The sequence below is a fragment of the Rhipicephalus sanguineus genome, chromosome 1 (genome assembly GCF_013339695.2).
Source record: "Rhipicephalus sanguineus isolate Rsan-2018 chromosome 1, BIME_Rsan_1.4, whole genome shotgun sequence".
Lineage (NCBI taxonomy): Eukaryota > Metazoa > Arthropoda > Arachnida > Ixodida > Ixodidae > Rhipicephalus > Rhipicephalus sanguineus.
Window position 1 is genome coordinate 192,146,071 of NC_051176.1, and position 13,088 is coordinate 192,159,158.

The 13,088-nt window shown below is 45.3% G+C and overlaps 1 protein-coding gene across 1 annotated transcript in view; it reads left to right on the top strand.

The window, feature by feature from the left end:
• The window catches only part of LOC119404483 (importin-4), a 142,453-nt gene that overhangs the window by 81,888 nt on the left and 47,477 nt on the right, over positions 1–13,088 (top strand). Inside the window, exons 18-21 of the mRNA XM_037670995.2 lie at positions 60–183; positions 272–383; positions 3,520–3,659; positions 5,064–5,311. Coding sequence (XP_037526923.1) covers positions 60–183; positions 272–383; positions 3,520–3,659; positions 5,064–5,311 — 624 coding nt within the window. The remainder of the gene's footprint in view (positions 1–59; positions 184–271; positions 384–3,519; positions 3,660–5,063; positions 5,312–13,088) is intronic.

The following is a 13,088-nucleotide window of genomic DNA, read 5'->3' on the forward strand; positions in this document are numbered from 1 at the left end:
GAGCCACTAGGGCCAAATTTATTTGTGATGGCACACAAACTTTTTAATCACATTTTCAGACACATTGGGCTGTTTGGCCAGGACTATTGGGGCTTCCAATTTTTTGCCAATGGCTCCAGAGTGTGTGGAACTTGGATTGCACCTGATCAATGCAGTTGATGATCCTGATTTACGCAGGAGCACGTGAGTAGTTATGCAGATGTGTCATTTTTAGCACTGATGGCACTGTCATATCATAGTGAACAGAGTTTGTGTAACACTGGCCTTGCAGGTATGGAATGTTTGCATCTGTATCGTCTGTGCTGAAAGCTGACATGACAAAGTATTTGGAACCTATCCTGGATCACATGTTTACTTCCTTGCAGTCCACCGAAGGTGTTGTGGTATGTTGGTATCGCTTACATCATTATATGCAAAGTAAATACTATTATTTGATTGTTTTTAGTTATTTAATCAATCAAATCCTTTCTGTTCAGTTTGTCCTTTAAATTATGTTTTACAGTCGAGCCCCACTACAATGAACAGTCCTCTAACGAAATTTGCAATTCCCAGTTAGTTGCTCACAGAAATTATGATATGGAAAGAGTCTCTTCATAAAGAATAATTTTGCTCGAGGTATGTCTCCGCTTCAACGGTTTTCTCTAACGCATCTTGTGAGAGAAAGAGAGGGCACGTGCTCAGGATTGCCCCAAAACTCTGTATGGCAGCTCAACAATTATACACTGGCTTATGATAGCATTCGCAGTGGCCTTGTCATTTGATACATGCTTTTCACTACCACTGGCATACATTGATTATTATTTTACCAGCCAGCAATTAATTGTCTGTCTATCATGATGCACCTGCCATTTTTCATCTTAGCATGCAAGCCACAGTATAATCACTGTTCATGCACCATATTTGGAACATTGCAAGTGCACTGCACCTAGTCAAAATGAAGTGATGCTCATCACTGTCGATGAGATCATGGTCACCGTCGATGCGACACGTAGCAACCCAGCAGGTTTGACGGCATAAGCGGGCACCTAGTGTTCTAGCTTTTATATTGTTCCATATACTTCCACTGCTGACTATGAGGATGCGTACTCTGCTGCTTCATTTTGGTTGCTTCCTAGCACTGCTTTTGCTTTACACTGTGAGCACTCCAAGGGCATTTCAATTAACCAGGATGTCACCAAATACGTCCTAATTGACGAGAGTTTGACAACCATTAAATGACACATATGCTTGCGTTGACCAGAGGATGAGTCCGAATTAACAATGGTCAAATGAAACAGTTCGTACTGTCTTAGACTGTGTGGCCTATGTGTAAAATTTTTTGACGAAATTTTGTGACAATGAAGTTTTTGTATATACTGTCAGTTTTATTGTAAGTGGACTTGACTGTATTCATGAATATTTATGAAATCACAGCTACCTTTTCTTTAATGCTATTTTGTTGCCCATATGAAAGCATTTGAACAACATTGCAGTGGCCGAAGTAGTTACAAACGTTTCGTGTGGTTGAAGGTGCATGATGTGGGCACTTGTACAGGTTTGACGTCAAGTCATTTCTCTGCATCATGCAAAAACAGAAAGAAAAAAAAGTTATGAAAAAAAGATCAGCACAGGTAGTGCACCAAATGTGTCCTTTTCACTTCTGCATATTTTTTTCTCAGTTTCTTTTTTATTCTGTGCACACTCATTTTTGCTCTGCCGATTTTCCTGTGTAATGTGGCTGACATCAACATTAAGGAGAATGGCAAAAAAATGTCATTTGCCTAAATCGTGAACCACTGTGAACAGCTCAGCCAAATCTTGCAGTCGTGCGCAGCAAGGAGCGTTTACAAGCAGAGCACGAAGTTACCACTTTCTCAAGTGCGCTCTCTTCATACAGAGGCCCGTACTCACTCTTTACTGTGGATGGGGGCACCAACTGTATGTCGTCATACAGCAGGTTGCTGCCATTGGCCGATAGCTGATGTAAGTTCTCGTAAGCTGCTGATGTAAACCAAGAGTGGCGTTTGGATCAGGTGTGCTTCTTGCCACGAAATGCCACCACTTGCCAGTGCCACGCTCCATAGTCTGCTAACGTTACACAATAGCCACACTTCCTTTCAGAGGAATCACAAAGGGAGAGAGTTTCATCACGCGTTCTCAAGGTCATGACACGCAGTGACTTGACTTCTTTCCCCCATGCCATTCCTCCCTGTGTAGCTTCCAGCATGCTCGTCGGGATGAGAGAAGAGAGAAAGCGCTTGAGGCGTGCAACAAATCCCTGTAACTCCACTCGTTCTTGATGGATTCAAGAAATTTTTGCGGCAATAGTTTCTTGAGACAATTAGCTCATTGGTTCAGCACCCCTTTAACAATTTGATAAGCATAGAATTCGTGTGCAAGGAAAACAGTTACAGCTTTTCCTCGCAGCTTAGCCAAAGAAGGGCCAAAGGGCCGAACACAATTCCACATCAAGGAAAATTAAAAAGACTTGATCACCTTCATTTCAGGTCATGGTGAGTACATTCGTGCACAAGAACAGAACAATGCTTTTGACTTAAAATTATATAGTGTTATATTATAGTGGACAAAAATGCACCCTTTGCGTTGGCGGGATCCAAACCCACATTGGACGTGTAATTAGAAGGTTGCGGGTTGGGATCCCACTGACAGAAAGGGTGCTTTTTCATCCACTTTAATTTCTTTCAATTTAGGTCATAATCATTACACTATAGTTAAAAACAACAAGTTGTGTCTAACAAAGAAACGAGCCCCTTGAACGATTCCCCTTGTTTAGTGTTCCCTCTACGGCTACTTATGCTTGTCACATGCCACACGACAACAAACACCAAATTGTGCTGTGATGCAAGGCATACGCTGCTCAAAGTGTGGAACTGCACTGCTCCGTGGGTGCGCGATACAGTGTACTGGGGTGCTCGCATGCATGCCCTCGTGCTCTCCTTCACCACGCACTGGCAGTGAGGAGGAAGACATCCAGGTGCACCCTTGCCCTCCAACCGCTGTGGCACATATGGCTCTGCTTTGTTGGGTGCTCTCCATTACATGGTGTGTGATTTCACAAATGCATTCACAAAAATGGCATGTAAAAACCATTTTACCAGTGCCATGAGGAGTAGCTTTGATTTATTGCTTCGGCTTTCCTTTCCTCAGCCATAACAGTGAAACTACGTTATATTGAAATCACTCATAAACACACTTTGTTATACCAAGATTATAAATACACAATGTTCTATGAGGATGAAGTTATAAAGAGTGAAACACTTTATCATGCCGAGAATTTTATTATAGTGAAATTCGTGGTACCGAGGTTTACCTGTGTATGTCATATAATTACCTTGCTGAGCTCTTCAAAAATGAAACTTTTCTAGAGTTTCCCACATCTCAATTGGAATTTTGAGGCATCAAAGTTGTTGGGGTTAAGATAATAAATTAAGATGCCTACTTGAAGTGGATTGCTTTTTTGTTTCATCTAAAAATATTTCGTGTTTTTCTCTCTTTCTCTTACCTCCCACCATGCCACAGACACAGCCGGCTGACACTTCTGGCCCAAACTTTCAACTCTTTGATGAGCTTGAGGAGAGTGATGATGAGGCTGCTGAAATCGACACAGATTGTGCAGAAGATGCTTCTGATGATGACAGTGATGATGATAATGAGCAAAGGTTATATCATTTAACAGCTCTCTACCTAGAAATCTACCAGCATTCTGGTCTTTCAACCCCTTAAGTGCCGATTAAATTACGAAAAATTGTTCTATAATTGCCAAATTTTTTTATGATGTGAAATGCTTCAGTAACATGTTCAAAACAGACAAAAACCTTGCGAAAATGTTTTATGGCTTACAAAAATGCTTTATGCATCGTATTTCACACCGTCATGTAATACCCAGGCCCGTAGCCAGGAATTTTTTTTCAGGGGCGGGGGGGGGGGGCTCACTTGCTGAAGGCCTTGAAAAAGACATAGTTTCGTTATTTACTTTCGGTAAAACACCCCCCTCCATCAGAATTTTGGGAGGGGGGGGTGGCCTAGAACACCCCCCCCCTTACTGGCTGTGGGCCTGGTAATACACCATACCTGGGGCATTTGATCGGTATTCTGAAAGAAATTTCTGCAACTCCCGAAAGTATGGGCTCCATTTGACTTCCCGTACACAAAATGTACTATTCCTCGAAAGTTCAATACAAACTAGATGAGACTACCATCCTTGTGGTAGCATTCAAAGCATGGCACTGTGCCATGTTCGTTTATAACACGTGGGAGACGTAAGGCGCACATTTCGCCGTTTAGTGTGCAGACTCTCATTCAATAAAAGCGCCAATCACGGAACCTGTGCTGCTATCTATGTTTTAAATAGGAAAACACCATTAGATGAACTGGACTCGTCAAAAGCTTCTTGAAACATTGCTGAAGAGGGTTTTGTATTCATTGGAGGTTTCTAAAAAATTTTTTCAATCTGGTGTTTCATAGGCTTTCTTTATTACGTAGAAAAAAAAAACTTGGCCGTAAGTAACAGACTAAATGCTGCTGAATAATCATTTCCTAGGTTGCTCTTAAACTTTCTCATAGGTTCTTGTCTAACTTTATGGCTTGCAAAATTATCTTGCCAAAGGTCCAACAAAACAGAGTGCAAAGAAAGAAAGTGTGACTTGCTCCATAGAGGCACCTGAAATAAACTCTTAGTTGTTTTCTGTTATAAAAAATGAAAATACTTGTAAACCTTAGCAAAAATTTACTGGGACTCTGTGTGCTCATGTTGTGTCTTGATTTTATCGTTGCTGCAGTAGCATGTAAATGTGCTTTCCCTGTCTCATTTTCCGACATTTAGATAACTGTAATTGCCATGAGGTTGTAATAATTGCTTCTCATTTATATCATTACAACGTCATCTCTGTAGATTACTGAGTGCACAAAGCTAGCCCTCACATTTTTCCACCCTGTGTCCAGCTATCTCTCTCTCTCTTCCTCTCTCTTTCTGTCTAAAAGATAAAGGATATGAAGCAAAAACATGTCTTGTGAATATTTTGAAGCAATGGCTGAGGTTAAAAAATCGCATTGTGTTTATGCAGTTGCACTGTTGCAAATGCCTACCTGGAGGAGAAAGAAGACACTTGTGTGGCCCTCGCAGAGATGTCTGAGAACATTGGACCGGCTTTTGCACCATACTTGGAAAAGTGCTTCACTGAAGTATACCGTATGGCTGACTATCCAGCACCTGACGTTCAGAAAGCAGCCCTGTCCTGCCTGGGTCAGCTGACTGTGGTGCTGTTCAAAAGTGCCGATGAGGCTGGTGATGGTGACCATGCCAGCATTTCTGGTAAGCTCAACTTGAAAGGCACTGCAGATAGTGGAGGGCGTTTGCACTTTTTCCCTACATTGTGTATCTGTATAATATCACAGAAACAATAGAAAAAGACTAGAGAGAGTTGGGAGGTGGCTAGAGTTGGTGACATGTCTTAATCTAATCCTGTTGTACTAGTGTTCAGAAAATACAGCCAAAGACTATTGAATAGAGCTGTGCGAATAGCAAAATTTTGGGTGCAAAGCGAATTCGAATATTGAAGTGTGAGTGCGAATTGAATCGAATATTTTTCGAATATTTCTCGAATATTTTTCGAATACTTCGAACCGAAATTGCAGAAAAAAAGTCACAGTTTCGCCGCAAGGGCGAAGCAATGAATGCGATAGCAAGAAACTAATGCTATACGAAGTGAGGCTCGTCAATGGATACTCTCAGTTTGAACAGCGCTCCTGTTGCAAAGGCGGCCGAAGCAGTGAAGGAAACTAGCGTGCTTCAAGTGTCGAGCTGTGACACTTGACAGTTCGCGCTCATCCTCTCTTTGTTCGTTTAGCGGCGTCCGTTGAGCTCGAGTGACTTTCGTACGCTCCGTAACACGAGTGCGGACATCATGGTGAAAGCTCGAAACATCCCTCTTCCCCTCACCACGAGAAAATTGTGCGAGCAGACAGCGGAAGGGCAAGGTTCTCCCTGCGCAAATATAAGAAGAAGCGAGCGAGCTCGCCGACGACTTTTAAATGCGCCTGCCGTCTCTGAGTCCTGCCGGCGGTAAAGGGTGTGTATATAACGCTCGCCGTTAGCTACCTGAAGGATCTGCGCTTTCTGGCGTAGTAGTTAGCGCCACGCGCTCCGGAACGAGAGGTCACTGGTTCGATTCCGCGCTTCGGAAGCATTTTTCTGAATTACTTTTCTTTCGGACTTTGATATATATATATATATATATATATATATATATATATATATATATATATATATATATATATATACATACTTATACATATACGGTGCATGACGGCGGCGACAGCGACGGCAAAATCCAGCCGAGACTGTCCATATAATTGCTATCGCAATAAAAAAGTTAGAGAGGATTCCTAAGCATATTCTTATGAGATAGCAACATGAAAGTGTTTCTTTTCGCTAGGTTGATGAAACACTGGCAGGGTGGTGTTTCATAGTTGTCTTATCAAGAATGAAGCAATGTAGAGGCCGAATTCTATTTATGTACATGATTTGGTACAACCAAAGTGTTGCCGACAACACTTTACACGTCAAAGGCAAAGATGCCATTTCTTCAGCCTCTCCTCCTCTTTCAACTTCTGTGGAAGCCCAACTGATGCGGCGGACAAGGGTGTGCTCCCTTCAAGGCCGGAGTTCCAAATCTGCCTCGAAGACGTCAATATATGAGAACATCTGAAATTTTGGATGCTAAAAAGTTTCGATTTTTCGGACTTCCTGCCCAAATTTCAGGTCTAAAACAGCATTAACTGAGCCCCCACCTCTGCCACATCTTTCATCTCCATGTTGGACCCAGCGTTTTCTTGAGTTAATACATTTGCGACCGTAGCAGAGCTTGAAAGGTAGCTTTGCCGCGATACCGGGGTATGATGAGGTGAAGCGTATTGAACATCTAGGGATCACTTCTAATCGGACGTTGACTGTGTCTCGCATAGTAAAATTGCATTGCGAATCGAATCGAATAGCAAACACTATTAGAAAAATATTCGAAATTTCGTCGCACACCCTGTTGCGACCGTGTATTTGGATCCGTCCCTCCTCGGCAACCAGGTTGTTGCTACGATAGGGCAGCGTCGTACCCGGACTCCGTTTGGTAGCGTAGTCGAGTCTCCGGGTTGAGGAGCTGATGCTAGCAAGATGGGAAAACAATAACAAGTTTACTGGCACTTTTTGTACACTCAATTACATCGTGACAAGGTCAGAGTTCAGCGACGAGCGAATTGGATGAGCCTGTTACCGAAGGCTCAGAGCCTCATTTCTCACTTAGCACCGTCGTTTTAACCCCTCAGGCTGGCTCCTCCTTCTTGATGACCACCAATCACACACACGACCCCACCCACCATCGCACAGTCCATTTCACTGTCGCTGAGGGGTCGTTGCACTCTTGAAACAGCAAGGGTCCGGCGGTCGACGGCACGCTTGTGGGGGAAGCAGGGCAACAGGTTCCTCAGGCTTGTTCCTCGGACTTTTCCCCGAAGGCAGAAAAGGGTCTGCGGCGACTCCTGTCAAAAAATACAGGTCAGGTCGTCTTGGCAGCACACCAATCCAAGTCCAGGTGGCCCATTGTGGAAACGTCTCCAACTTGGCCGTCCCTCTATTAGGTCGAGATTCTTCCCATTGTCGATCACTTGACGTCCCGGGGTTTCTGTTTCTAGGATGGATGCAGGTGTTCTAGCAGTGTGAGAACGCATCGCCTGTCCATTCTCATGGTCAGCGCGTCGCCACCGACTGCCAGTCATAACAGCCTCCTCCCTCGCCAGTGGAGAAACGGAGGGTAGCAGCCACCGCTGCTGCTCGAAGGGTCGACGGAATTCGCCACCGTTGAATGCCCAAAGCTCGTCTTCGCTTGAAGCATTGTCTGGTCAGTTGCAGCCCAATTCTTCGGCCTCTCTGAAACTCTCAACCACATGTAGAGCACGCATTCGGCCGCCTCTGAGTAAACCAGGCCAAAAGAGGGTTGGCAAACAAACTTTCTTTGCCAGCTTTATATGAAAAGCTGACACTCAAAACTTTCAGGACTCACTTATGCTGAGAAACCAAACGTGCTACTTTACTCAATCAAACAAGTAGTTGCACGAAAAAGAAAAAAAACTCAAATATCAATTTCGAGACATTGGGAAGAGCACCCCAGAATCGCTTAGAAAGAGCGGCTAAGCGCGTCAGCGTTTCCATTCAATTTGCCCTTCTTATACTTAATGTCGAAATGATATTGCTGAAGAATCAAACTCCACCTCAGAAGGCGACTGTTCTTTGATGTCGCGGTTTACAGCCAGGCAAGGGAATAACGGTCCGTATCTACGCTGAATTTGACGGCTCCGAGATAACACTGCAACTTAAGTTAAGAATGGTGCACACAATGCAAGCGCACTCCTTTTCTGAAGCGCAGCATCTCGCGAGAGCTCAATTTTCGGCTCAAGTAGAGCACGGGATGTTCATTACCATCGTCATCCTTCTGACATAGAACTTCACCTAGGCCTCGATCTCTCACATAAATCTGGACCATGAATTCTCAGTCGTAATCGGGAGCTCGCAAAACCGGACAGTTAATCAGTACCGCCTTCAGGCCTAAGGAGGCAGCTTCCTTCTTTTCATTTTAGACTACGTTCGCCTGTTCTGTCCCGCGAACAACATCGGTCAAGGTGTGGCCAACGATGAATAAACTCGGATGCAATTTGCATTCCAGCGGGCCCCAAAACGCCCGTTTGTCCTTCTTTGTTTTGGGTCACGGTTAGTCTGCTACTGCTGAGCTCTTAAGCTCACCACGTTTCCTGAAACCATGACCTACGCTGTGACCTAAATAGTCTGTGTTTGCTCTTGCAAGGCAACAGTCTCATCATTTACAGTCAGAACTCTAACAATAGGTTCGACCGCGTCTCATACCTCTGAACGATCGTTGACACATCAATGTAAGGAAAAGCTTAATGATCCGCTCATGTGACCACTTAATCATTATTTCTTCACAGAAGAAGAACAAGACATAAAGGGATAAACACTGTCTTCTAACATGTTCATTCGGTTAAATTTACCTGCCCACGCCAACGCTTCAGATAAAAACCACTGTGGTCTCCTGAGCGCTTCAATTATCTTATTCCTATAGCGTTGCAAAATACAAAGTACAACTAACCCTTCACCTAATCCCTCTAAGTTCTTGTAAAAGCTGATCCTTACATTAAAAACACACATTGTACAAAAAAAATAACCCCAGGTGCAATACATTTCAAAAGCACCTCAAACATTTGCATTGGTTTTATGCTAAAACCTTGCGTCAAGTGTGTGTCAATCCTAATAGCGCCTAACGAAAACTGCACCACTCAGTGCCAAACTCATTTCGCAAACTGGTCTGGTCTTTTGCTAATATCTTTCCTCAAATATTTATTCACCCCAAATTGACATGAAAGCGAATGCATACGATATCGCACTAAACCTTTCAAAACTAGGGAAATTACAGTTTTCGTGCTAAAAACACCTTCTTCAGAACTTCATCCTGATGGTTAAGGAACTTCGATGCTCTCTTCAGCCTTTACTACTGCGCGGTTTGTTCTTCTTAAAACTATACACCGCATCTCGTAACCCACAAAACTAAACTGGCTGAATTCTACATTCCTAACAAAACAATGAGTAATCCTAGTTTGCACACACGTGCAAAATTACTCGAACTGACCGTTCTCCTTTCTCTTAGACTTCATTTCTATGCGGCTTATCTCTTTTGAAACCTTATACCGCCTCTCATAACTTACAAAGTTAAAATTAATGAAGTCTGCTCTCCTAAAAAAAATTATTTACATTACGTTACACGCCCGTGCAAAATTACTCAAAATGACCGTTCCCCCTTTCTCAGTTAGATTAGCTTGAATCGTACCCGATGGGGTCGCGGTCCTGCTGGCTTTCTAGCTCGCCAGAGGCTACAACATGCACGAGCTATCAGCGGCATTCTACCGTCACGCTTCATTCGGCACTTCGGCCGGCTCCCCTCAGGAAGGCGAATGGAATGCCAGAAACGGGGGGGAAACCGTGTCCATTCTCCCTTTGTGCTCGCCTCCGCGCGGTGCTTTGTTACCCGCCGTACACTGGCCTTTCGACTTTGACGACTCGGACCCAGCTGCTTTCCCAAAGCTGTCAATCTCAACCTCGCCTTCCGTCGTGGGAGCGCACCTTGCTTTTCCCCGCTGCGCCCCTCTCGCTGTTTGTGGTTGAATGAACGCCTCAATTTACGTTTCCGCAAACTGTCCTGTGGCCTACACTTTCTTTTCCGTGCTTGGTTGGGACCTTTCTTAAGCTTACGCTGAGCCGAATGCTTCCGCCGCTTTCTACGATGTCGGCGAACCTCCTTTCTCTCGATGCCTCGATCATCGCTTCGGGTCGCGACATGCAGAGTTGTGCACCTCGTTGGTGCTTGTGCTACACCTTCTTTCTCGCGCAAGCTTTTTGATTTCTCCACCACGTCGGACTGTCTGGCCAAATTATCTGTGTCAACACTCACAAAATCTGAAACTGGGCCCTATCCGATGGTATCGCTGCACCCCTGGAGCGTCGCGTCATTGCTATGGTCGGCCGACCCGCTAACCGTGTCTACTTTTGACGGTTCCGAAACGTCCGCCAAACGCTTTCGCCTCTTTCTTTTTTTGCGCTTTCGGCAAACATCCTTTCCCACGACTCCTCCATCCTCGCTTCGGGTCGCGACATGCGGAGCCATGCAGCTCGTTGGTGTTTCTGCTACACCTTCTATCTCGCTCACACCTCTTGAATTCTCCACCACATCAGACTGTCTGGCCAAATTGTCTGCGTCAACGCTGATAAAATCTAATGCTGGGCCCTCACCGACGGTATCGCCTAACCCTTGAAGTGTCGCGTCCTAGCCACCACGCTAACCGTGTATACATTTGACGATTCCGAAACGTCCTTTCGAGGCACGAGGAAGGTTTCCATTTCCTCCTTGAGCCCATCAGGGCGTCTGGCACAAACCTCGTACACGCAAGGAACGTCTTTCAGAATTGTATCTAACTCTAGACCGGCCAAGGCCTCGTTCTCGATGTGCTTTACCTTCAGGCACTGTTGAAATCGCGGGCCTTTCTCTGGCGCGATCTTGCCAGCAGCGACCTGTCGCTCGTTGTCCTCAGGAGAAGGATACGTTAGCACCTCAATTTTGTTTTCCTTTCTCCACACTGAACTGCCGAACCTCCAGAGTACAGTTGCCTTAACTACCTCATAGTTGTTCGTGTCCTGCTCACTGAGTCGCATAAAATCAACTGCCTCATTGGGCAGAACTCTTAACAGCCTCTGAGACCAAGTGTCTCGCTCAAATGACCGTTCCTTACACTTTCGTTCAAACATCATAAGATACAAGCCGATATCCCCTGATACCGTAAATGGCTGCATGTACCTAGACATCCAGAACTCATCCTCCATGTTCAGAAAAAGTGCCACTTTTCTGTTTTTCAACTTCTGGAGTTCCAACTCATGTTTTAGTCTACAGAGCTCATTCTCATGCTCCAGTCTTTCTGCTTCGTGTTTTACGCGTCGTTCCTCGCTTTCACGCTCACGCCTCTTCTCTTCCTGCTGTCTGAGCTGCTCTTCCTTTTTTTGGTTGATGAGTTCCCATTCTTCACAGAGCTCCTCATCATCGGCCCCCAAATCAATAATTGCCTGTATGATTAGGGCTTTTCGTGCCAAACCCTTTGTATCAATCCCCAATTCCTCACATAACAGCAACAAGTCCGGCTCCTGCAACTTCTGTAAATCCATAATCGTCCTGAGTGCCCGCTACTTCCAAAACAACTATCCGAAAGTACGTAACCTTGAATCTCTCGGCAAAGTTATCTACCAGTTCTAAAACCCTCGTTTAGAACCTGGTCCACATCAAAGGAAAAGCCAAGCACTCACCCACACGTGATCGATGTCTCGAGACAGCTGCATTCCCTTAGGCCAACTGTTGTTGTCGCTTGTAGCCTCAGATTCCAGCGCTGATCACCACTTGTTGCAACCGGGTGTTTGGATCCATCCCACCGCTGCAACCAGTGGTTGTGGCCATGTATTTGCATCCGTCCCTCCTCGGCAGCCAGGTTGTTGCTACGATAGGGCAGCGTCGTACCCGGACTCTGTTTGGTAGTGTAGTCGAGTCTCCGGGTTGAGGAACTGATGCTAGCAAGATGGGAAAACAGTAACAAGTTTACTGGCACTTTTTGTACACTCAATTACATCGTGACAAGGTCAGAGTTCAGCGACGAGCGAATTGGATGAGCCTGTTACCGAGGGCTCAGAGCCTCATTTCTCACTTAGCACCGTTGTTTTAACCCCTCAGGCTGGCTCCTCCTCCTTGATGACCACCAATCACACACACGACCCCACCCACCATCGCACAGTCCATTTCACTGTCGCTGAGGGGTCGTTGCACTCTTGAAACAGCAAGGGTCTGGCGGTCGACGGCACGCTTGTGGGGGAAGCAGGGCAACAGGTTCCTCGGGCTTGTTCCTCGGACACTTCCCCGAAGGCAGAAAAGGGTCTGCGGCGACTCCTGTCAAAACATACAGGTCAGGTCGTCTTGGCAGCACACCAATCCAAGTCCAGGTGGCCCATTGTGGAAACGTTTCCAACTTGGCCGTCCCTCTATTAGGTCGAGATTTTTCCCATTGTCGATCGCTTGCCATCCCGGGGATTCCATTTCTAGGATGGATGCAGATGTTCTAGCAGTGTGAGAACGCATCGCCCGTCCATTCTCATGGTCAGCGCGTCGCCACCGACTGCCATTCATAACAACCCCTATTATTGAATTAAACATTGAATATTGTCTCATTTATAGAATAACATGAAATGAAAGCTTTAGTGCTCGTGATGTAGTTTAGATGATGCTTGTGAGAGTTCCCCCCTCCCTCCCCACACATCTTTTTCCCATCTCACGTAATTTATAAAAAAGAACAAGGAGCACTTTGCAAAAGACATCCCTGCTAGGGCATGCCTTCCATGCAGAACTGAGCCATCCATGGATGAGTGAGGGCGACATCCCTCACTCGTGTTGCTTGTGAGTTGCTATGCCCTTGACCCATGCATACTATGGCTGGACCCT